The following is a 26,923-nucleotide window of genomic DNA, read 5'->3' on the forward strand; positions in this document are numbered from 1 at the left end:
TGAGACTTCACCCCAAAAATCCCAGCCCTGGCTCCCATGAAACATTTCTGTCTTGGGGTACATATCCCTTCCCTTCAGCAGCCCCTTTGCAGCTGCACTCCTGCTGGGGCTCCAGGATTTCCTCCCTCCTAACCCTAACATTGACACAGGGAGTACACTAAGTCTCATTTGACAAACCCTGGCCATGCCCCAGTGAAAAACTTCTGAGGGGTTAATCCTCCTGGCAGCCCAGCCCTTCCTCTGGCAGCCACTTTCAAGCTTCTCATTTTGTCTCAAAATCTGTATTTTATAGTAACATGTATTCTTTCTGGAACGAAATATGTTTGTCTTTTATTTTTATAAGCATCAGACAGTTGTCCTCATGGTGAGTGCTCATGTATTTTAGTGGCATTTACAATCTGCATGAATAAACAACTGGAGGCACTCGCAGGCATCTGAGCTGTGCCTGCCTTTGAGCAAATAATCTTTTCTTCTGCCCCTGAACCCTGAACCAGAAATGATTCTAATTCTACCTTGCAAACACAGCCAGGCACAAGTTATTACTTGGTGTTTTCAAGAGAAATTGCTTAAAAAACCCAACCAAACCAAAAAAAAAAAGCCCTCTCACCTTTTGGAAAGAATTAATCATTTTCTTTTTTTCTTTTCTTTCCCCCACAGCTACTTAACCCTAAAACAGGCCACCCAGTGTAGGCTTTGAGGCCCAGACACTCGTGGCTCCTTGGCCGTGCCCTGTCCTTGCTTCTTGAGCAGTGACTTTTCCTACAGACCAGGGTCCCTGGATGATCCCTCCAGTCACTGTAAACGCTACTGTCAATGGAGATGATATTGCCAGTGTGACGGAGGTGACTGATTTGCTTCCAGTCAGATACATTGTCACAGACTATTAATTTTACTGCAGCCTCATTTGAAGGGAGTGGTAAAGCAGCAGGGCAAGCAAACAGCTACCGTCTGCGTGGGAGTGCTAAATGCCCAGGCTATTAGGCTTCTTGTTCACCAAATTTAAGCAGCCCCCTGTTTTCACATTGTTTACACCCCAGCTCACTAAAGCAAACCCAATGCCTGCATAAGGTGAGACCTGTCTAAGAGGTCAGACCCAGGGTAGTCAGATGGATCCTCTTCGCAAACAGCTGTAAGAACAGAGATAAAAAAATGACAAAAAGTCCTTAGCACCCAGGTTCTGTGTTGCAGGCAGCCACCTAGGGAATGGTTCAGTTACCTGAAACAAAGCAAAATGGGATAGTGAAGAAGAAAGGAGGACAGAAATGTGACTTTTCAGCAGCAGAGATGCATCCTGACGTGGTACCCGGGAATTGTTTGATGAGTCTCTTCCAAGTCATTTAACAAGTGGAATAATTTCAAGGCTGTGATTTTGCTCTCACTCACATTCATCAGCATCCATCCAGCCCACTGGAGGTAACAGCATCTAGCCTAACCCAGGCGCAGGGAAGCCCTCCGGGCAGCTTTTCAATGTCATTTAACTTGGTGCCTGGGTGAGAAAGTCACACAAGGCAGCTGGGCCCCAGGTGAGCAGAGGCAGCCACACTGCCGGGACGGTGGCAGCAGGTGGCACAGAACAGGCCACTGCAACGCTGTGGAACAGGCAAGATGCTTTGAAAAGTGGTGAGGGAGAAGTCCCACAGAAACAAAAGGGCTAGTGGAGACAAAGCCACGTTGGCTTCCCACATCTGGTGCCGAGCACTCAACTTATGAGAGGGCTTCTCCCCAGGCCTTTCCCTGCAGCTCCTGGATGCCCCGGGCAGCACAAGGAAACCCCCCTATACCATCACCCTTTCCCCCTCTCAGCCAGCAGTTTTCCTTTCCCTTCCCTCCCCCTACCTTGCTTGCAGAGCTCAGCAGTTCAAAATGGCTGACTTCAGGCTGCTGCAGCCTCGTAGGCAACATTCCCCAAAACCATTTCCTATCTTTTCTCGCATGGTGGATCCCCAGCTGGATCTCACCGCGGGCACGGCTCCTCCCACCGCTGCGCCGGGAGCAGAGAGCAGGCGGTGGCCACCAGAACAGGAGTCAGGTCTCTACTCCTGATTGACGATCTGCTGCTTCCAACACTCCAATACGCAAAGCCAGTTGTATTTGATTACACCCCAGGTAGCGTGGCTTCTGTAACTGAGACGGTGAATGAACTAGGTTGGAATAAGCAAGTGTATTAATTAGTATGCCGATAGCAGAATAAAGCTATTTTTAAAATCACTGCACAGCACTGCTCTTTACTATGATTGCAGAGATTATGTAAGATGATGATTAAAATCAGGTCCCTGCATCACAGGCTGCTTTAAAGATGCAAAAACGAAGCTGCAAAGGAATGAGAGGAGGCAGTATTATTTTAAAAGGCTCTCTATTTGCTGCTCCTAATTAAGGGCAAAGCATCCATGTCAACCTCTTCGTTGTCATTCTAACTCACTGTACTTTTTCTATTACATTTTGCCAATAAGCCATTTGTTTTTTTAAGACTGGGAGCATCCACACGGAGATGTCGGCTCAGGAGGAATGTGCTGCGTCATCCCAGAATACGCAGCTGAGTTACAGGGTGTCCCCAGTGCTCTGCTCCTGACTCCCAAGGTGCACCTAGCAAAAGTAGTTTCCTCCTATTAGTTGATATACAAACATTCATCTAAAAAAACAGGAGAAGAAATAAGCCGTCTCTATCTTTGTGTATTGTCTAACTGACTGCAAACAAACAACAGAGCAGGAGAAGTTGTGTCTCAGCAGCAGGAAGGTATTTTGGGACCAAGCTACCAGAAAAGATGCTGCTGTTGTCAATGACAGTTACTTGGGCAATAGAAAAAAAACCCTCTAGAAATTGATTGTCATTAAAGACCCAGAGAGAACATCGCTTATGGTGATAAGCAGAGATTTTCAAATTCTGTGTTTACAGTCTCCTGCACTGCAATGCTCCGATTGCTGTACATACACAGTCATTATTTGATTTCTTACACCATGGTGGATAGCAGCGCTGCTGATCAAATATAAAGCAGCAACCAATCCTAATGCAAATAGAAATATAAACAAAACCTGCAGATTTATAGGCAATCAAAATTATGTCAAACAGCGTAAGATTAAAAGCAGAGTGTATGTTTGTTATTAATACTGACAGATGTTTGCCATGGAGTGTTTTCCACAGTTTCTCACCATTGTTAATCATCTCTATTTTACAGTGAAGTTTAAAAACTCTTTAATTATCTTGTGTGGAATGAATGTGCCCAGTCAAAGCATCCCACTGCGTTAAGGATGAAGATTTATTTCTTTACGATGTTTCTTTAGGAAGCAGACGTCACAGAAACCATTGTTACGGTACAGAGGATCTGGAGGACATAGAACAAAGCCTATAGTCATTATTTACATTCTCTTCTTTCTTTCTAGGCAGCTTCACCAGACAGCATGTGTACGTGAGCAGAAGGGTCAAATGCAGCATCCTTACAGGGGCACCCACAAATAACACGTTATTTAAAGAAAGGAGTTTGCCGTGGAGGCCGCACAGACGTAGGCATTTTGTGTGTCCCCATTTTGTGCAGGACACCCGTTACATACCTGTTCCTGCAGGCAGGCCAGCCCAGATGGTTTCCCTGGAGTGCCCTGGCCAGGTGAGGTCTGTCTTGCTCCTCTGGCCACACAGCTGCTGAACGTCAGGCAAGGAGAGCGCAGGGCCATCCGGGTGGGGACGCGCGGTAGCTCTGCAGCCTCAGTGGGAAGAACCCTCCCTGTGCTACCCGGGCTGTTCAGGCCGCTGTGGCCAAAATCTGCCATGTGAAAGCTCATAGTGCAGTTGTGCCCCGTGTTACACACTTGTCCAACCACACACAACCACGTCGATCCCTACATGGTGAGGTGGAGCAGGAGCCAACCCATCACACTTTACCTGGGGGCTACTGAAGAGGAGATATGGAAGGGACTGGGAGTTCAGAGGCAGCTGCCCCGGGGTGGGTGCCCCTGTCGGGGTGGGCGCCTGGGCCTTGAGGTAGGCTGGAGCTCTCACTCTGCCCCTGTAACCTCAGGGCTCCATCCCAGATCATGGCCATGGCCAATGGCCCCTGGCTTTCTCAGGGCCAATGCAGACCCTGAGCAGGCCAAACACCACTGCCATTTACAGCTGCTGAGGTGCTGAGGGATTGAGGTGCACAGTGGCCAGGAGAGACCAGATTTTGGTCTGGGGCTGGTAGCACTGTCCATGTGGAGGCCAGCCCAGAGCCACCCTGAGCTGGTCACAGCCGGTTCCAGCTGAAGTCAACAGCAAGGAGGAACCGGCTGGGTTCTCTGAGGAATGGTGGGTACTCCACCTCAGGTGTGTTTAATGAGGGAACCAGTGAATGGAGCTGGGCTGCTGGAGACCCACTTGAGGTCAAAAGGAGTAGGGAAAAGGGACACACCTGAGGGACTGCAGCCTGTGGGCCACTCATGCTGGAGCAGAGATACCCCTGAAGAAGAGCAGCAGAGGAACTAGGTATTCCCAAAGCAGCAGGACAAACAGCAAGAGCCAAAGAGCAGCAGAAGAGCCAGTACATAAATCACTTCAGGTGTTCACACTGCCAAACAGCTTGCCAGAGGCATTTCGACAAACTGATCCTCACCTGCGAGGGAAATAAGGGCATCGAGGCTGGAGAGGATGTTTATATAAGTGGTTGGTTGTTTGCATCCTTTCTATATACCCAAATGAGTGATCAGAACTCTGTATTAATTGGCAATGAAATAAAACTTGCAACTTGAGACTCTTTTGCCCTTGAAAGGCAAATTGCAAAGCTGCACAAAAAGCCTGTAGTACAACTGGGATACAACATACCTCAAACAGCCTGCCAGGCATGAAGGGTGTAGGGGCCTCAGGTCATGCCCCATGCTGGAACAAGCCCAAGACCAGTCTCTTGGGATGCCTGCTACAGGCTACAGTGTTTTCTGTGGAGAATCTGCAGGTCTCCCTGCTCCTCTCTACACGTCGCTACAGATCCATCCACACACCATGCTGCATTATACTTACTTAACTGGCAACAGATGGGAGGGGGGGGATTCAAACATTAAAGAAAGACGGTCCAGAATGTGTCTTTTCCTTCTCACTAGTCTACTCTCATGTCTCCTTGCCTGAGGGTTTGGGGTTTTTCTCTCTCCCCTGTTCCATCCCAGCAGCAGTGGACACTGAAACTTTTTCAGACAACACACTGAAGTACCAATTGCCTGGTTAGATACTGGGGCTGGGCATCATTATGCTCTTTTGTGTGTTTCATGGACACTTTTTCTTCTGCCCCACTCTGCCCAGGACCTGTTTACATCCATCTTGTCTCCCAGATCCTGACTGTGGTAGTCCCTAGTGCCAGTTGTTCAGGATGGTGCTGAGACAAGTGAGTGGGACACTTACAGCTCCAGGTCAGCTGGAGTTCCAGCTTCAGCAGCCATACGTGGTCATTACACAGCCCAGAAACCATTCCTCCCTGCTTCAGCCACACCTCAGACCAGGCGTGGGGGACTTTAGTTTGCCAGAAGAACAGGGGTGCCTTTTCCTTCCCAATCCTTTTAACAGTTTGATCTACAGGTACACAGGGCTGTTCACAGAACACTTTCAAACCGCAGTGTTTGCGGAGTTATCTGCAAGATTTTACTATTCAGCTTAACTGGAGACAGCTGTGAGGCAACTGCAGCATTTCTATGCCCTCTGATTCCCTCTGTGGAGAGGTGACTTCTGCTTCAACTCTAGGCGTAGGCTGGATCGCTGGGTCTGTGCACTCCGGCACTGGGCAAGTTCTGAGCGCCGGTGAACAGAGAGCATTACTGACTCCTGCAGCAGCCCAAGGTGACCAGGGGAGGCTCCAAGCAGGACACCTCCTAGATGGTTACAGATAAGAGTCAGCTGAGGCAACCAGCTTTGAAGCTCTGGGCTCTAAATGATTTCCTCCAGCAAACAGTCCCTTCATGCTCAAGGTAGAGGAGAAACATGACCAGAAGAACTGAGTGTCCTGCTGCTGCTGAAACCAGAATAAAGGCTGTGGAGGGCTCACACAAAGATTAGAAAGCCATGTTTTTCAAGATGTTGTATGACATCTCTCATTACTGAATGCCTTCTGATTGTTGCTAATTGAAAAAAAAGAAAACCCAACAAACAAATCAAGCAATTCCCAGCCTTGTTTCCAGGTGGCAAAACTGATGAGAAAGGAAGATGGGGCCCTAACTTACCAGCAATTTAGCATGTCTAGCCATTTGCACAGGACAGCAAATTAACACAAGCTGGTACCTACTGCAGTAAAGATACAGGTAACATCCCATGGGGGCTGGAAACATTTAATAATGAAGGGATTCATTTGTAAAAAAATATAATAACTGTTGTTCCTCCTTAATACCTGGGCATATCTGGAAGCCAATATTCACACAACTACAATTGTTCAATTGATGCAACTCAGTAATTTTTATTGCAACTGGAAGACAATACATCACAGAAACTTTATGGTAGGTTTTGGGAAAGTGTTATTTACAATAATAATTGATGAAATAGTTTGTCTTTGGCAATATGATTACACATCAAGAAAATGTAAAATGCAAGTATGCCTCTAAATCAACACTTTCATATTTCCTAAAGATCAGCTGATTGCACTTGCCTTCGGACTGCTCATTTAGGTAAACACAAATACAACTTAACATCACTGTTCATTCCCCATCACAGTTCGTATTTTAATATTGATGAAATTGGCAGTTTCAGACGCCAAGTACAGGAAAAAAAAATTGGCTTATCACTGTACTAAATTAACTTATTGGCCAGTTAAGGTCCTGTGACCCTTAAGCATTGATACTAAATCTCTTGGTCTTTTGATTGCTTTATCACTTTTTTTCTGTAAAACAAAATATTTCAGAAATTACAGATCAGAGTATAAAAAAAATGTACAAGTCCATAATGCTTTTCATACACACACAAATCATTCCCCCCAACATTTTACATCATGGCAGTTTTAAGTAGTGAGTGTGAATGATGCAGGCATGGAACTGGTTATCAGATACAGGTATGACTTTCAATTGTTGTCCCACACACATACTCAGGAAATGTACAATGCTCTAGCAACTTAAAAGTGTACTCAAGTTCAACGTCATCTGAATGAAAAAAAGAAAGTCTTGGGATTTCAGGCCAGAGTAAACAAATGAGAAAAATATCCATTTCTAGACCATCAGCCAACCCAGAACCCAGCACGCCGTTTCAGCACCCAGTAAAATCCCTTCTAGCACTGAGTGCCAGCACAAGTTACCATTTATCCCTTACACCCTCAGAGGATGAGCTCTCAGAACTGCTGGCCTGATCCAAAGCCCAACGAAATCAACTGAAAATCAAAAGGTGAAACAGACCCCCCTTCCCTTGGCTGCGAAAGGAGGGGACATCAGGCTGATTTCCCCCTCTCTGCGAAAGGAAATGTAATACAGTAGAAAACCCATTATATAGTTTCAGATAAATATACCTTGTTTCAATGCTAAAACAAAACAAAACCCAAACTCCCCAAACCAGGAACGGCTACTTATTAGAACAACTCAAAAGTGACTTTTAAGTCATTTCTGGTTTTAAATGTACACCAGCAAAATACAGCACCATAGACACATTAGGTTGAGACTTTTTTTTTTTGGTCAGTGAAGCTAGTACTTGTTTGCTGAACTGTGGAAGAATTATAAGGTCATGTACATGATCAAAGATAAAGCAACCCAGCTGACAAGTCTCTGCTTAATTCAAGAATAACCAGTACTAAAATAAAAATGCAAAAATAACCCCCCCTAATAAACCACCATCAATTAATACTTTCTAAATAAAAGGGGATTAACAGATGAATTCACAAATGTATGCAGATTTATACAGAACACCGAATGTTGTCTGTAAATCCTTATAAACTCCAGCTCAAAACAGAAACACACAAAATGTATAGTTTGACTTACACATCCCATTTCAAAGGAAAAGACATCATTACAACTTGGTAACTGTGCTAACTGCAATATAAACCAAACAGAAGTTCAAAGTTTGGCAGATAACTAAGAAGAGGGTTATCACTTAGGTTATATAGCAAAGTGTTGATGTATATTACATAGAGTAGTATAAATAATAAAAAAGTATTATTTAAATTAGATCACAGTGCTGCATTATGTGCATAACAGTGTTTGATATATTACTGGAGGGCTGTGAAGAACACTACTAAAACTTAACTGGTCAGACGGTCAACACATTTTCTGTTACAATCAGGAGGACATATGGTCAAATGCTCTTTTGGTGGCAAAGTCAAGAAAACATTTCAAAGTATTTCCTATAAAATATGCCAATGAGCTATTCAGGCAGGAGTGACATACCTGAAGGAGCTGGCTTTGCATTCTCCATCAAGTGAAGTAAATTGCATTGCATCTGAAATTGGAAATGCATTCTCTGGACAGTTTTGTTCTGATCCTGGAGCACGGGAGAGCAACGTTTGCAAAAACACCTAGGGCCAGATTCAAGGAAAAATGGTAATAATAATAATCATAGTGAAACAGTAAAGATTTCCAGGAGCCCCTGGGTGTCCATAGCTCCACTGACTGCGAAGGCAATCAGACACCTTTCAGGTTCTAGAAAACCCCAGACTGCGCCTGTCTCCATCTTGAGATGATTTGGGAGCCGAAATCTCAGTGAACATCAATCGTGGCTACCAAGAAAATAGGACAAAGTGTTGTTTTGGTCACTTTATCCCTGGTGCCATTCGGTGTAGAATTTTGGATTTGTTCTCTGCTAAAGATGTTGATGTAACTCTACCTCACTCCAGTGAAGAATGCAGCCCCCCGAGCTTCTCTGCACCTTTTCCAAAGGTAGACAGTAATTCAGTTGAACACTGGGAGCTGATGCACCTCCTCTGGGATTCCCTTCTCCCTTTAAGGTAAAAGGGGAGCCAGAATACGGACCTCATCTGAGTTGCCAGTGAGAAGAGAACACAGTCCCAGGACAGCTCTCTCGTCCTGCGTGCCATGCCCCCTCGCTCCCACATCAGGCTTTTCAGCTGCGAACCCCCGTGGTCTCGGTAGAACTACTGCTGGTTTTGCCAGAATATCAGAACCAGAGTGCTTGCAGACACAGCTACGGGGTGTGACAGTAAAGCTGTCCAAGACCTGCGCCTGAATTTTTAAATGCAGGCAAAATCTGCATGAAAATGCAGCAGGACTTCCAAGGGCTTGCAGAACGCAAGCGCGGCCTGCAGGCTTCACCTCCCCGCAGGGGCCCGTGAAACCCGCTCGTGACACTGGCTCTGGCCTGCAAGAGCTTCTTGCTGCAAAAGGCATATTCCAAAGGAACCCGTCACCCAGTCCAGCGACCCTGACAACTGGTGCCACTGAACGCCTGCTGACCGCCGTGGGGATTCCCCCACCCCCACCTGTCTTGCAGAAACGCTGATTTGGCAATACTGATAGAGTGAGGAAAACTGAAAGTTAAGAGATTCCACAGCTTCTCACCCCAAAATGGCTTAGTAAGGAAAACACAAACCACCTCATGTCTGGCAAAGTGAGAGAGCTCCTAATACAGTGCAAGTACCGCTCCGTTTTGGCATGACTCACAGTCGAGACAACTGGATCGAAAAGCTGACCTGATACTTTATTTGAAAACAAATCCGTCTCAATTCTTATTAAACAAAAAGAGAACTTCTCTCATGGAGTAGAACCAGTTCTGACAAAGCTGCCACTAGCAGCCAGGCACAAAAATGGTTGAAAAGGTGACTCCTAAATACTTTACACAAATCCAAATGACGCCCTTCTCACCAGTCAGAGTAAGGGTCGGTATGGACAAGTCGTTTTTAAACTCCAGAAATCATCTGTTGATGGCATTAGCCCTCAGCCAAACTGCTGGCTCCTGAACATACCTCTGCAAACCCCTACCGAGTAACACCACCTCCTCAGCAGACCAGACTAGGAGCAACAAATTTTACATGAAAATAGATGCTTGCCAACATTTTAGGTTTACTGGAAAGTATATAAAGGAGTTGTTGAAGTCTTAGATAGATTATATAGATAGATATATATATAAAGATAACCTGCCTAATTACTTATGCAAAATGACTGTTTTCTAAAGTGATTAATACTAGTGGTAATTATATATTTAGCCACCAAGAGTCCACATTAATGAATGGTACGTGTTGTTCAGCAGATACTGGTCTCATTTGTACTGACACACTGCAATCAGTGAAGCTGCTCTGGGTTTAGTGTCCTGACCGTGGACAGAACCTGGCCACCAGCACACACCTGCACCACTTTCCCTGGAGGACAGAGGTGGCTGGGCCACGGTTTCAGTGCAATCTCTGCCGCTGAATTTGACTTCTCAGTGTTGCTTTTTCACACATACTGAACCACTCCCAGGCTTGCACAACTACACATTAACGAACAGAGGTGGTGGCAAACTGATGCTGTAGTATTTTGTATTTCAAATTACTCTGCCCAAAGGCCTAAAAAGATGGAAGGACCAGGTTTTCTGATGCAGGGGGTGCATGGTTCACTGCCTGCAGACTCGGACTGTAGGAAGCACAGAACTGGGAAGAAACATGCCTGGGAAGAAGCCGATTATCCCAATCCAATCACACAAGAAAAAAGCTATGGCTCATTCATCTCTGTGCTACCTGGCCAAGGGATCGGTCTTCCCTGCTTTCCCCAACTTTATCTTAAGGGCTGCAGACAGCCAGCAAAAGTTAGTATCCATGTACTCCCAACACCCTGCATGCATCCAGTGAACTGAGGGGAGCAGAGAGCCGTTCCTCGCACCATCCTTGGCTCTCTCCTTCCGCACCCGCATGGCTGGCAGCTGCTCTGGGCTCTGGCAGCCGTCAGGCAGCTCCTGCCTCCCAGGACACGCTGGGTGAGACAGGAGAAGCACAGCTTTGCTGTGCTGCCCCCAGTGTGTCCCTGCTCTTTTTACATCACAAAATACTTGCGGAGCACAGAACAGGTCCAGACCAGCCCGCCCTTCAGTCCTTCCATCTCCTCATGGAGCACGTGCCACGGGCATCTCCAAATGCAGCTTTCAGTGCACTGAGTGGGAAGTCAAACCTGCTCTTCAGAAACTAGATCCGTCTTGGCGAAGCGGCTGCCTGAAATGTTGTCAGGGATAAATATAAACCTATATTCTTTTTAAGAAACAGACCATTTTACTCCGTTGAGGGGTTGGGTCCTGGGATTTTCCTCTTGCCTCTAGGATATTCTAAGTGCACAACTTTTCATGCCAAATTCATGAATCCAGGTGAGAGAGACTGTCTTACTTATTTCACAGCTTCCCTCTGCTGTAGGGATCTCTAATAGTCGTCATTACCAGGAGAGTAGCACTGTACCTGAATCACGCTCTCTGTAACACTGGTTCTTCTCTGGACACCTCAGTGAGGCTCTTCACTAACTTCATTTTCTCATGGCAAATTAGCAAAGCTATTTTCTTGTCTACTTATTCCTGAATCAAATCAGAGAGTTTTCCTCAATTAACCTCCCATTATTCTCTTGATTCTGTCATACACACTCACTACTAAATTTGCCCTCAGATTATTGCGTCATGTTACACATGTACAGACGAAGAAAGGACACACTTTTACTTTTTTTTTTCTTTTTTTTTCTTTTTTTAAACAGAAGTAGGGAGAGGGGGGCTGAATGTGCAGACAAGGCAGTATAATTCAACCATCCAAGCCCTACCAGAGCATGAAGATTTTTTTAATATTGCAGAGTAAGTTCCCCAACAGTCAGTGTTTGTCCCTGAAGAAGGTTAAACCTTAAACACCTGCTTCAAAAAAACCCCAACAACAACAAAAAAGAACCAAAACTAAAACAAAACAAAAGAAACAAAAAAATAAAACCCAAAAAAACTCTAAGCCTAAGGGCTTAAAAATTAGAGGCATAGCCTTTTTCTCTATTTTCTATATTTATATGAAAATAATTCATGCTTCATGCTAAATACATTATTTACCTTACAAGAACTTTGTCATCTTTGAATAAAAAAAATTGTTTGCTTTTTGTATTTCCCCCCCTCCCAAAAGGAATCCATGCAATGTGGATCAAATTTCTTCTGCTGGCTACACTGGTTGGATGTGGAAACCTGTTGTTGTTTTTGCACAGATGAATCCTGACTGACGGTGACTGCACACCCATTTCTGAGGGCAGCGTAGGAGCTCTGTTGTTGAACTTCTGAATTTACTGTTCACCAATAGGCTTTTTTCTTTTAAAAAAATACAGAATACTACTAATGGCAGGTTTTGTAGCTTTGTTTCCCCGGTTAGATCAAGGATTTGATCCACAGAAAAAGATTCTGATGTATTTCCTTCCTTAATATCTACTGTAATTTCTTAGACTTGATTGCTTTTCACTCAGGCAGTTTAGAAGACATAGCTTGTTTTTCCCTATCACTGTTGTTTTTTGCACGCAGTGCCAATCTTCGGGCTTATGGCTTTTTGAACATTATTTTAATTTAATATAGAAGACAGAATTCCATGATTCATGATGCTACTAGGCGTGCTGCCCCTTCCCCCCCCTCCCCCATTCCTTCTTGTTGTTTCACTGGAACCCATTGCATACATGGTTGGAATTTCCCCAAACTGGGGGTTATCAGTGTTCCCATTATAAGCCACAGGTGGTATGTGGAGCACTGAAGGTGCGTCGCGGTTGGCACCAGTGGCTGTCCAAAGACTCCTACGGCACAACGCATCCGAGCGCCACTAGATGGTTCTCAGTTTGGTGTTGGGAAGTACGTGCCTCCTCTTCCCCCCAAACCTCTTTATTCACATTCGCTTCTAACCCAATCATAAGGCCATTAAAAACAACTCCTAAGGGCCAGGCCTGAACGATCACTAAATTATGCACAGCTCTTCTAATGTAAGAGGGATTTCCAAGTGCCCAATTTTACTCCCATCACATCAATGCCGATGTCACTGCGTGTTCAACCATGCATTTTGGACAAGCTGGAGAAAGCAATGGTGATTTTGGCTTTTTTTTGTTAACTTTTTGTCTTCAGGTATATGAAAATCTTTTGTAAATTAGCTGAGTGTCAGTATGAGTTCTATGGCTTCAATCTCCTTTAAAAATAAAAATCTTAAGGGTCCAAAACAAAAAAAAAGAAAAAAAAAAGGAAAAAACAAAGAAACAGAACAAAACCAAACAGAAAGAAAAACAAAAAGGAAAAAATTGCTGATATTGCCACAAATCATTAGAATTCACCTGACGTGCTGAAACAAAACTTTGTAAGTTCAAACAAATCATCGATTTGTTCTAATTTTTTGTGGTTTCCTTTTGCTCTTTCTGCCCCTTTGCCGTCCGATTGGTGATGTTGTTCAAACAGGATCGAATTCCTGCTAAATGGAGTAGCGATCCTGCTGCTTCTTTCATCTCCTCATCGTCACTCTCAGGGGGCTTTTCTGTACGTCTCTTTTTAAGAGGCAGTGTGTCACTTGGAACTCTTTTTGCCTTCATTAAATGTTGCCTTTTCTTGTGCTGGGATGCATACCCACTGTCAGCTAAAGAATCCTTGGTCTCCTTCCGATTTTGCTTTTTGTCCTCCTCTTCTGTTTCACTATGGCTCTCGTGGCTCTGGAAGCTAACTTCACTTCCTTCACTGCTGTCTTGGCTACCTTTAGTTGCAAATTCATACTGGTCGTCAGCAGAGGAAGAGGAAACGGAGTCACTGGCAGGTGATGTGCTCCTGTGGTTGGAAGATTTGGCACTGCTGTAGTTGTGATCCTCCTTCGGGTCACCGCTAACAACTGGAGAGCCACAGGACTGTTCGCTTTCTGTCCGCATCCGGCAGTTTGTTATTCCATTCCTGTAGAAACAAATCGAAGCAGTCTTAGAAACCACAGAAATGTGGTCCTGCTCCAGTGCAAAAGATGATAAAGCCAACTGACAGATAATCTAAAACGATGACTATTGAAGCAACGTTCATGCAAACTGGTTTCAAAGCCTGACTCAAACTGTTTGTGGATTGAACTCCACACATAAAACAAGCCCAAAGACACGAAATGGCACAAGAGGCAGGAGCCAGCAGGGGATGGTTACAAATCAATGATGTCTGAACAGTCCTGATTCATGCTTCAACTAATAGTTTACACTTCCAAAAAAAGGAAAAAGGGAAAAACCCCGTTATTTTATCTACTGGATCTTAAATAAACTCTGATGAGTGGCATAAATATCCTCTCCCCGTTTCCCTATAAAACAGTACTGCGGAATATGTGAGAAGAGACACTGGCTTCCTGGAGAACTTCTTCGCCTCATCTCTTCTCCAGCTCTAGCACACCAAGGGGAGGAGTTGTTGCACCTGGAAGTAGCACAGTTTCTATCTAGGACTCTACCCAACAGAGTAACAGGTCCAGTCACATTCCTGATTGTGATCGGCTTATGAGTAATTTTAAAAGTAATACAATCTTAAGCCATTAGCTGCCAACAAAATATTAAAATGTGTTTAAAAACAAACAGTAGGAAAAAGCTACCTGGTTCTTGCTCTAAAAGTTGTCATCTTCTCCTTTGATTTTATGGCACTTGGCAGGACCTACTGCAGCATAACATGTAAAAAAGCTAACAATGTTCCTTTCTATGCTGGGAAGTATTAGGGCATCGTCACTGACTCTACAATACAGGCTGCTATGCTTCCCAGCCTGTTAATGAAGGGACTGACTCCATGTAGTGCTTAATTCCTTCTGAAAAAAAGGTGAGGAGGATGCCCACCATTGAGCAAAGGCATCATCATTGCCATGCTCCAGGTCCCCAGCCTGGAACCCCTCCATCAGTCAAGAAAAACAAAAACCAAACAAGCACAATTATTTATACCAGCACGTGATTAAAACTGCTTTAAAATCTACTCTTGCCATCTTCGTGCCATCACTGCGGTGCTTTTGCACACTCACAGCAGTGTGGGATTAAAATCTCTCCTTAAACACATGCACTGAACAAAGAGGAATGGCACAGTGGCAAGTCCTGAGTATTACTGCTCTTCTACTTAGAAAACAGGAAAGCGCTTTGGGTTTCAGGGAATGGACCTCACATCTGGTTTCTTTATAGAAGAAACAGCAGAGTATTATCCATTTCTCAAAGGTGGAAAATACGACTGGTATATAATTCCACAGTTCCTATTCATCTAACTGCTCTTGGCCATAGAGCTTGCTGAAATAAGAAACAGGCTGTTGAGACCTGGTGGCAGGACAATGCTAGAAGGTAGCAGATTAATCAGTCATTCCAAATGTTCTTATTTATGACGTTTTTTTCAAAGAAATGTATATAATAGAAGGCCCAGTTATTAGCAAAGAAAGCCTCTTGCCAACCTCTTTTGCTCAACAAAATTATTTTCCCCTAGATTTTTGAGTAGCTTTATGATCCATAAATTATATACAGAACCCAGAAGGAATACACAAAGCTCCTTCAATTATTAATAACTAAATGCAATGTCATTCATGATTGTGCAGCAAGCCAGCTGCATTTACTCTGTGATGGTTTGCCACTGCAGGGGTTGTCATTAGAGGATGCCAAATGCTTAAGAGAAGAAATCATCCATACTAAACTGGTTGTAAGGTGAATTTATAACCAACTCCTTAAGATCAGTCATTACAAGGAAGCATGTGATGCATTTTAAGTGACAGATTCTTCATTTTTAGGGTAAATTTACATTTAAAGATGTTAAAAATTATCATAAATTAGCATAAAATTAAAGTTACTTGATTTTATCAGGCAGCTAATAGTCAGAGCAATGTGGCTCAATAAAAATCACACGCCACTAATTTCCCATTAAAAAATAGCAGTAAATTCTTTTTCCAAGGAAACAAACACAGGACACAATAGGTGGGCATCAAAGGGGATTTCCTACTGACTAGGCTGCTAGTGAACATGGCTTCCAACAGGCAGGATGTGAATCCAGATGCCCATTTCCCTGGTATTAGATCTGCTTGCACTTAGGGCCTATCAATAAAGGGAAAGCTACAGTGCCACGGAGCAGAGCAACCAGCGCCCAAAAGACATCCCTGATGTGCCCCCTCTTGAGTGTCTAGTGTTTGCTTTTACATAAAGGGACTGGAATTTGGATTCAAAAGCTCTGCCCATGGGACGTACTCCAGCTCCCAATCTCTTCAAAACCAGCATAAAAATAGAGGGAAAGGCCCAGAGATTACAGAAGCAGCCCTGGGGGAAGGTGTACTATGGGGTTAGCAACCCACAGGGAGTGACTGTGAAGAGGGATGATGACAGAAAACCAGGACTACAGAAAGGTGAGAAAAAGAAATCACTAAAAAAAAAGAAAAAGGAGGAAAGGAAATACCAGTACACTTCAAAAGACTATGGTAGAACTGGTCAGGAAATGGACAGCATTTGTATCTCAGAAAAATCTTTGATTTTCACTTACATTTTGAAAGACTTCCAACCAGTTCTGCTTGGGGAAATAAAAAAGGAAGAGAAAGCAGGTCAAGGAGAGAATTAGCAAAGGATATCCGCAGAAATGAAAATGTGATACACAGGCAGAGTATTTCAGGATATTCACAAGATCAAAATCATGTAGCCTGGAAGTAAATGAGTGATTTGTAACTTGATATAAAGTAGCTCAAACATAAGATACGAAGAATTACTTGTAATTGATATTAGTAGATTAATGAGTTGAATAAACTAATATCTAAGCCATTCATATTCCACACATGCTTCTGAGACATTCGAGAGCTTTTTATTGCTTTTATAGTCATACTCCCTAAGAAATGAGTATGTCATCTACTTAGCTCAATCTAGATCATCAGTGCAAAGAACTCCCCTGGGTTTCAGGGGATATATTTTGGCCAGCTGAATCTATTTTCGTTCACAGTTCTGGTTGTAACTCTAACTTTGTTACTGAATTAATAATAGATTTTTAAAACAAGTGCTTGCTCTGCTGTTTGGATTATTTTTAAATTACAGAGAGGAAGAAATGGTATTTAAGAATTCTATGCTTACAGTTACACCAGGGGGAAATTTATCTTAAGTAATACCTTACTTTTTCCCCCCTTTTTCTTGTTCAGAACTTTATTTTGGAATTTCGAGACACTTATGTATCTTCACATGTTTTAAAACAGTGGTTACCCTTGCAGGGAAGTCCATGGGAGAGTCTCTGAAGCTTTTCATCCTACTTATGTGGTCCATTTTATTTGTCTGAGGGACCTCAACTGTAGTTATATAGACATGAGCATCACGCACAGGTTCTAAAGATATTTAATTTCTACTACAGCACCATGACAAAACCCTCAAGAACTGCAACAGTAATCTGGACTTTTCAACACCCAACTCCATTCCCATTGTTAATGGACAGGCGTCCTGCCACCAGTGGTGTCAGAAGCCGGATGGAACTCGCAGCAGTTGCATCTCAGGTCAGTAAGGAGATAGTGTCCTTTGCCCAGTGTTAGTGCCTCTGCCTTTCAAAGCAGTCTTCCCCAGGATGAACCAAAAGGATCTCAGGGATTTTACCAAAGGGAGGTGTATCTTCCTTAAATTTCTCTACCAGCTTTAAGAAGAATGATAGGTAATCACATTCTGTTTGCAAAATGGCAAAAAGTTTTGCTGAAAAATACTTACTGTATTCCTCACCAGAGACAGGTATTTCCTTTGATGAACAAGGAATTTAAATACCACCTAATCTTCCTCTGCCCCCTCTGGGTTACAGATATTGTATACACACAGGTGATATTTTTGGTAAGTAATTGGAAACACCCGGTTAAGAGACATGAAGTACAGTAAGTTGGGTTTGTGGATTTTGACAGGGTCTAGGGTTGCTGAAGAAAAAAAATGACATTTTGAGACAGTCAGAACTTTTAGCTACAGGTAGATGAATGGTTACTCAAACCCACTACAGACTGGCAGAGGAGAGTCAGCAAGCGTATGAAAAGTAAGTGGTACTCACTTGCTGTATGATGAGGTTCTATCAGGGTTTATTGATTTAAAAGTCAACAAGAAGTTGGTGACACTACCAAGAGAAGCTCTTACAAAGGGACCTTACAATGTAACTGTATGCAAAAACCCACAGTAATGAGACACAAACTGTCAGCAGAAAGAGTTCTTCGTATCAACAGCAGATCTGAAGTTAAGACAAACACAGCCCTAGTCACTGAAGGATCCCTTCCACTCCCAAGGATACCTCAACTCACCTGGTACAGGTGGGAAGGGGAATGCAATGCAACAAGGATGATTTGGCTTCATTAAGCTGACCATGACAGTCACAAGCAAGAACATTAAAAATATATAATTAAGAATTCATAAAAGAAGTCCCTACTAGTGCTTCTGCCTAAGCAAAAATAATCACTCATGGACAATGTAAGTATGTAACTTGGGGGTCCTGGTGGATGACAGGTCGGCTATGAGCCAGCAGTGTGCACTGGTGGCTAAGAGGGCCAATGGGATCCTGGGGTGCATCAGGAAGAGTGTTGCCAGCAGGTCACAGGAGGTGATCCTCCCTCTCTACTCTGCCCTGGTCAGGCCCCACCTGGAGTATTGTGTCCAGTTCTGGACTCCCTGGGATAAAAAAGACAGGGATCTCCTGGAGAGAGTCCAGAGGAGGCTACAAAGATGATGAAGGGCCTGGAGCATCTCCCCTGTGAGGAAAGGCTGAGAGAGCTGGGACTGTTCAGCCTGGAGAAAAGAAGACTAAGGGGGGAACCTTATTAATGTTTATAAATATCTAAAGTATGGGATGCAGGGGGAAATGGGCAGCCCCTTTTCAGTGTCTGTGGGGACAGGACAAGGGGCAATGGCTGCAAGTTGGAGCACAGGACGTTCCACACCAACATGGGGAAGAACTTTTCCCCAGTGAGGGTGAGGGAGCCCTGGGACAGGCTGCCCAGGGGGTGTGGAGTCTCCTTCTCTGGAGAGATTCCAGACCCATCTGGACGCTGACCTGTGTGACCTGTCCTAGGGAGCTGCTCTGGCAGGGGGGTTGGACCTGATGATCTCTGGAGGTCCCTTCCAACCCCTGTAATTCTGTGATTCTGTAACTTTACTTATGCTTTGGCATCTGTGTTGCACATGCTACTTATGATTCGATTAGTTAATCACTTGATTGAATGGCTGCTTCAAGGGAGGGAAAAATAAGCAAAAAATAAAGGCAGCATGAGAAATGTAGTCACCAGAATGGAAGCTAGGCCTGAGGAATAATCTAGCAATTGTCTTATAAATTTGAAGTGAAAATAACCATAAATAACAATCTTCCATCTTTGAATAAAGTTAGGCACAAGACTCATTCTTGTCACACCCCAATGATCAGGAACTGCCCAAGGAACTGTGGCATTTATAGCAGAAGAAGAACAGATATTTTAAAGTCTATTCATGATGAAGTAGGTAAAGTTTGTTCTTGTTGCATTTTGGGGTGTTTTGTTGGTTTTTATAAATTTTTTTCAAAATAAAGGAAGAACAGTAGCTCTGCCAGTGTGGATGCACTTGCTTTCCTTAGGAAGAAAAAGCATTTTAGTCTTGGAAACTTGAATGGAAAACAATTTTCACTTTGGGAAATTCCCTGGGAAGCTTGTGTTTGTAATTTACAGATATTAGTGAAATTCCTTGCGAAGCTGAAAATGTTTGGTGAGAAAGGTTTAAATAAAAAAGTGTGGAAACCTCATACATTTTAATTTTTAACCTGAAATAATTTAAAAAAAAATTAAAATATTTCTAACAAACACTACCAAAAGTCATTTAACTTACTACCCAGGCATAAGGGGCATATAAAGAAGTTTATACAAGTTTTCAACCAGCCTTAAGCAATAGCTTGGATTCATTCTGGTGAAATATGAGCTAAAAAGGCAGTTAAGCAATAAAGTCTACGCTGCCCTCCACCCTGGCATTTCTAATGCATCAACAGCAAACAGAATGGCAAATCCAGCCAGTGCACCTTTACTGGGACTCGCTCTGCTCTTACTAAATCCTAGAAGTTTCATTTGCTCCTGAAGGTTTCCCACCAAGGTGGCTGTGAATTCTTCTTCTCTCTTTTTCACCTCCATCCCAGGCACATTTTCTGGCTAGTGTCTGGGGATGGGGTTTTCATTTGGCTTGCCCATCAGAATGGACTACTCAATAGACCACTCAGCCTCTCTGGCCAGGGCTTAACAGCACCTTATTCTGGGCAAAAATAACTGGGGAAGCACAGCCTACACAGTACAAAATGCAGTGGAGACCAGAGCTTCCCTGGGAGCCCATGCGAATGCTGTTCAGTAGCAGAGAACATTTGGGGCAGAGGGAAAAAAAGGAAAAAAGAAAAAAAAAAGACCTAATACATAAAAATTACCATGGTTATTTTGTAAAACATCTTTTGTAGGATATCCTGGACCAAAGATCAAGGCCCATGCCACACAGCTCGTGAGACTCCCTGCGGCGGATTTGCCCGCATCAGGCAGGTGAGGCTGAGGCCCAGCAGGTCTCCTGCGCTGCAGCAGGATGTGGTCACAGACACACACCCCTCCTGCACAACAGGTAACTGAAGAAAATTACAAACATCATAGTGGAGGCTGCCTGCTGAATGTACCAAAACCATCACTCAAACAGCCCCAGTATTTTCTGAGCCACCAGGCCTGTGCTGTTCAAAGGGCTGGTGTCACGGTAACACCTTTCTCTGGGGTAAAGTCAGTATCTATGACAGAGCTTCTTGCAGCATGCCAAGATACACACTGGCAGAGGAATTGGACACTTTGACAGAGACTATGCCAGCTCAGGTGGATGTGAAATTCCTCCTAACTAAAGATGTAAAAAGTATTTTCCAATAGATGTACACAGTAAGAGCAAGAGCTCTCACCCTCAAAGTGCAACCAACTCCTTGCTGCATGTGAGGCACTACTGGCTTTGCTTGCTTTCGTTTAATACCTGTGTAAGTCAGTATTTGCTTTTCTACATATCCAGGCTATCACTGCATTTGCTTTTAGATTCTCTCAGGGAGCTTGCATGGGGATGTGGTCTGCCAAAAATATATATGATGGATCTCATGTTAGAAACATGCTACACGCTGTGCAGCTTTGAAGCGTTACTCTCCCCTGCTGTCTCTGGGTGGGTCTTAGACTTGTCAGCCACAACATGGAAAATATGGATGGTAAACAAACTAAAAGTGGTGTGAATAAAGTAAATAAAAAGCTACTGTCAAAACACATCCAATTACGCTCTGCTGTGGAGATTTAACACCAGAGGATGATTCTCGAAGTAATAATAGTGTGGGATGCCTTTTCCATTTGTAGATTAGTTTGGAACGAAAGGCCTATTTGTGCAATTTAAGCCAAATACACTACAACATAACGATGCTGTCCTCGATTGCTACTCTTTATTCTAGGCAAGCGGTGGGTTTGTTATGTTTCTTAAATATGTTTCAGTAGGGTTTTTCAATCCAAACTACTTAATTCAATCGTACTTTATATATAAAAATAATTAGATGTAATTACACAGGAACAGCAACACATCAATACCCTGTGCAGGAACGAAGCACGCGAAGACTTTACATCACACTGTTGAAGAGCAACAGCATAGTTCTGATGGGAGCTAAGACATCAGCAATCACAGATTTCATCATCTTAGTCCAATGCTATGGTTTTGGCATTCTTTCTGAATAACAAATTAGTCAAAACACTCCACCTAATTACAACTGCAAATTTAACCCAAGACCGAACTGCTCCGACACTAGTGGCAGTCTGCCATCCAACAGGACAGCACACTGCAAGCTATTCCCACGCAGTCTGGGGCACAGAGAACCCAAAGACCATTAAGATATTGAGGAGATAAACACGAAATGAAATCAACAGCTGAGACAGCATGGAAGTGCCAACAGAAGACCAATAGCTTACAGAAGACCCATACTCCTTCCTAGGGTAACTAAGGGAAACCAGCTAAGAGGTTTAATTTATTATGCAAGGATCCACTACCAAGAAAATACTAGCAGTCCTCTATATGAATGATGAAACCAACTTTTTAAGGTGGTTTCAGGTCTTTCACTTAGAGTACTAAAGGAACTGTTCTCAAGAAAATATACATATGAGTAAGAACTTCTTGAAAGACACTGTCTAGCTTCTCAATATATAGGCAGAGGCACATAATTTCTGCACATAACAATGGACTGCACCACCTCCCATGGCTGCTTAGCAGACATCCCTCCTGGTGAAAGCTGGAGGTGGGAATCAACTTTCCTGCACCTGAACAGGTAAAAAAGCATCCCCTGTGAGCCTGTGGAGCATCATCCTCTGTGTAGGAACAGCTCTGTGTGAGGAGTACTCCTCCTTCCCTCTGCAAGGGAAGGTGGCAGCACAGATGCTGTGGTAAACTGCCCCTGCTGCATGGGATAAGCAGAAGGTGTTCTCATGAGATGCCATGAAAGCCCAACAGAACATTTCCTACTTAGCCCTGTGAATCTGAGGAGAGGGGTAAGTATCAAGAAACAGGGTGTCATTTCTACAGCACACAGTAACATCTTTGAGAGGACCAGATGAGGTTTTAAGAGGCACTGTGTGTCCAGATCGACCTTCCTAAATCGATTCTGAATCTCACCATCCCTGAGAGATCCAAGACAAAACTGGCCCTTGAAGGTGCTCTGTTGCAGAGAGTCCCCTAACTTCTCAAAAGTGTTCAAAGCCTCTTCCCCCCCAACCCCTCCCTCTTTTTGAAGACTTAGAAGAGGGGATACTGCAGGAGCCCTTAAATATGAGCAGACATCATGCAGGCCAGGAACACATTCATAGTAAGCTATTTCTAACACTGCCTAAGGCCGGAGAAGAGAACAAAAAGAATTAGAAATGGCTGCATTAACTAATTATAAAGCCTTTTCTCTAACACAGAGGAAAAAGAACATAAGCAATGGAGGAATAAAATTTCCCAAATCCACATTAGCAGGTAGCTCGTAAAGATTTTGTTCTATCTGCTGGGAAAAAAACATGAGAAGTGCTCAGAAAATGTACAAAGTGTAACTATACACAGCATTAAAGCACCACAATTTGAGGCTGCCTACACAGACAAAGTTTTCAAGTGGGCTGAAAGAAAAAAAACAGTTCTATTTCCTCCTTCAGTCAACCCCGACTGTGAAACAGATCTAAGCAGGAAATGCAGATAAACTCATGAGAGAATATTCAGACCACTACATCCTCTGTTTAGGTTGGACACCATAGAAGTGATAGATAACTAGTGATCCAGCAGCCTCACAGCTCTGCAGTCCCCACTGGAGCAGAATGCAAGTCCAGGCTAAATTCAGTGGGGAGGCTACTGAGGATAGTTACTAGCACTGGTAGCAAGGCCAGACTTGGTAAAGCTGGATGGAGAGGAACTCTGCAGACTTCTGGAAGATGACCCTCAGGGTTGCATCCCTTCAGTGAAGCAAACATGGAAACCAGCTGAAACAGATGCCCATCAAAAACCACGGATTTTATTCCAATTAGTGTCTTTCCCTCTATGCATTCTACACATTAAGAGTATGTGCATGCCACAGGGTCTCTCTGTCCCTGCCCCACCATTTACCGGATGGAAATAGTGCACCCAAAGGGCTAGATGTTGGTTCTGAAAAGCAATTAAAAACAGAGCAAATGGGCAAAAAAAAATTTGAGTAACTAATGGAATAAGTAGCCATCATGACACTATTATTTCACTGCCTTGCAGCCATTTACTGAGATCAGAGGGTGTAACTGGGACAGCCCAGCAAAGCGGGGTCAGGGCTCATTATGAAACCCCACCCAGAACACCCAACCGCTGGCGCCGAAACAGCTTTTGCAGATCCTGGGAGTTCTGAAAGAGCTGGGCACTGGCAGCACCAAATTCAGCCCTGTGGCAACCTGAGGCAAGCTGCTCTTCCACCAATAAACCATCGCTGCTTGAAGTGAAGCACACCACTGAACCACAGTTCTTACTGCCATCACTAGATGTCTCTTACTGCCCTGCTTTCTGAGAAAGGTGACTATCTCCAAACAACATTTTACCCTTGAACGTTTCCCTGTAACCTTGAAATAAAAACTGTAGTGCAAGAAACTGCCTCACAAAGACCTAAGTTAATAACAAAATGACAGCTACGTGTTTAGATATCTTTCAAAATTTGCTTTAATATTATTGATATTCTTCTCACCAGTATTTCATCCAGGAAAAGGTCTTTAGGAAAAGGGGAGGGAGGGAGGAGAGGGAGAGAAGAGCAGGAAAAAGCTTTTGCACTTAGAAAAACAGTTCACTGTAGGAGGTTCTCACCATAAGCTGCCTACAATTCGCTAGTGAAAATAAAACTGCTTTTTACAAACCAGTGTTGTGGTTTAACCCGGCAGGCAGCTGAAACAACCACACAGCCTTACACTCACTCACCACCCCCGAGTGGGATGGGGGAGAGAGTTGATAAGGTAAAACTCGTGGGTCGAGATAAACACATTTTCATAGGCCAGTGAAGGAAGATAACAGCAGCAACAGCCATGAAAGAATATACAAAACAAGTGATGCACACACAAATGCTCACCACCCAGAGCCAATGCTAGCTCGTTTCTGAGCCCCACCACCTCCTGGCCAACCCCCCAGTTACATGCTGAGCATGACATCATATGATATGGAGTATCTCTGCGGACAGTTTGGGTCAGCAGTTCTGCCTCTGTCCCCTCCCAGAGTTTTGGACAAGTCCTGCCTTTTCGTTGGCAGGGCAGTATGAGAAGCTGAAAAGTTCCTGACTGCTTGGCAATGACTAAAGTATCAGTGTGTTATCAACATTATTCTCCTCCTAAATGCAAAACACAGCACTGTACTAGCTGCTAGGAAGAAAAATAGCTCTGCCCCAGCCGAAACCAGGACACCAGAGTGTGCAACAGACAGATATGCCATGACATATGCAAAGAATTTAAGGTAGCAGAGTCTTATTTAATTTAGAACTACAGAAATATTAGCTAACAGCAAAGCATTTCTAGACCAGAGCTTACATATACTTTTACATTCTCTGCAAAATCCTGAGTTATTTCATAAAGATCCCGCCATAAGCCACTCTTACCTTACTGCAACAGCCATACTTCCTATAGGGTTGATTGGCAATGGCCTGGCTCCAGGAAATATTCCTCTACTCAGAACTCGAGCTCCATTTTGTATCACTCCTGGAGGAACTGAAAAAGATACGAAAAAAAAAGAACATTTTTTCTTTTAAAGGGAAAGTCAGAAAAACGTAGGAGTAAAACGTGGAACTTCAACTTTCCAATGGACTGAGAGGCTCGTGTAGCACACCGCTTACCTTGAACATCTCAGCCTCAACTCCTGTGAATACCATGCTATTTCCATTGCTATTTCCATTGCTATTTCCACAGCCAAAAAAGTAACAGCAACCAGTGGTTGCCTGACCCAGCTGCTGCAGCTCATTCCTTGTACAACTGAACCACTTTTGCTTCATCATCACAGTTCTGCTGGGAATGCATGTGCATGGAGTCAGGACCAGCTATGAGCACGGATGTAACTATTTTGTCCACAATAAGAAACAAGGGCCCTTTGCAGATAAGCAGAATCTAAGCAAGAGCACAGCTTTCTGTCTTCCCAGCTTACTGTCTGATCCGCAATCTCCCGGCTTCTGTCTCCTGTGAAATAAAATACTGCAAACCTGGATTCACCGGGAAAGCAAGGAGAAGAGAATGAAAAGGCATTAGCTCCATACCACTAATTAGCTCCTCTCCCTTGCCACTGATGACCTCTGTGTCACCTTGCCTGACAGCAGCCATGCTCCTCCAGCACTCAGCCGGGTCGCAGCCGAGCATCCCCCAGCCAGCACGACGCGCTGATGCCACTGACACCGACAGCACAGGTACTGGCCACTGCCCATCACAGACTGCACCCGGGCCTTTGGACTCGGCTGCCCATCGAAACCTGCAGCTCTGGCCAACCAGACGAGTACTTCTCTTCGACCCAGGCGTGTCTCTGTGCGCGGCGCAGCCCAGCGTAGCCAGGGCTCTCGCTGGAGGAACAGCAGCACAAGCACCACCAAGGCACCACCGAAAGAAGAAATCTCTCCTCTGCCAGTCCTCAGCACGCTCCTCCTCTGTTGCTGGGTGCAGGACATCTGAACACAGTTCTTACCCTAGGCGCTTACCAGGGACTTAGGCATAATGCCACCTGTTTGCCCAGCTCCCTATTATGTCCCTCTAGGTTGGAACAGGAACAGCCTCAATCCAATCGTGCTTCTTTAACATCCCCAGAGAGCCAGTTTGCTCACTTTTTCCTTACTGTAAGTCATCATTTCCCCAGAGGGGGAATGTCCAAAGAGAGGCTGATGATTACTACTCTGGATGTATTATTTTAAAATATACAGATATTATATAAATACACTGAAGATAAATGTAAACCATATCACTGTATATACACCTACAGAATTTTATTTTTAAACAAAGTCACAGGGACGCCAGAAGAATCATTCAGCCCAAAAACCAACACATACACTTTACATGCCCAGTTTCAATGCTCACACCCAAAAATATTTCAAAATTCTTTCAACTTCCTATCAACACCAAACCAGATTCACACCTCCCTTCCTGCTATCCTGATGCTCACCTTGCTTCAACTCCAAACCACAGAGATTAGTTCTGGGAAAATAATCTTCTTTCTCCTGCTGGTGAGAGCACATCACCCCCTAATCAAATCCTGTCACTGTGTTACACCCACCCTTGCTTTTCAACACCTCAGAAGAATAGGTCGTTTATATTTAGGTGCTTAAGTACAGCCTCAAATGGCTAAAATTACAGAACCTACTTTATAACGACTGGGGTCATCTTTCAATGACCAAAATAATTTTAAAATTGCTTTCTGCTATTTATACTTCACTGCTTTGTGCACTTTTTCTTCCAGCACTAGATTATGTGAAATCGATCCAATCTGTTTGACTCAGGGGACACTATCAGGCTTTCAATGCTCCGATGCTTGGGTTTCTAGATACTGTAGAGGGATGTTATCTTGCTGAAAACGCCAAAATCTGACTTTCTTACTATATTCATTTCAACAGCATGACCTTAAGATGGCCAAAATAAATGAAACAAAAGCTGTCTGC

The 26,923-nt window shown here is 43.9% G+C and overlaps 1 protein-coding gene across 1 annotated transcript in view; it reads right to left on the reverse strand.

Moving 5' to 3' along the window:
* Nucleotides 1–12,503: 12,503 nt before the first annotated feature.
* FOXN3 (forkhead box N3) overlaps nucleotides 12,504–26,923 on the reverse strand; it is a 130,582-nt gene continuing 116,162 nt past the window's right edge. Inside the window, exons 6-7 of the mRNA XM_084270619.1 lie at nucleotides 24,893–25,001; nucleotides 12,504–13,759 (exon numbers count right to left, since the gene is read on the reverse strand). Coding sequence (XP_084126745.1) covers nucleotides 13,210–13,759; nucleotides 24,893–25,001 — 659 coding nt within the window. The 3' untranslated portion in view covers nucleotides 12,504–13,209. The remainder of the gene's footprint in view (nucleotides 13,760–24,892; nucleotides 25,002–26,923) is intronic.

The sequence above is a fragment of the Gallinula chloropus genome (assembly GCF_964237585.1).
Source record: "Gallinula chloropus genome assembly, chromosome: 14".
Lineage (NCBI taxonomy): Eukaryota > Metazoa > Chordata > Aves > Gruiformes > Rallidae > Gallinula > Gallinula chloropus.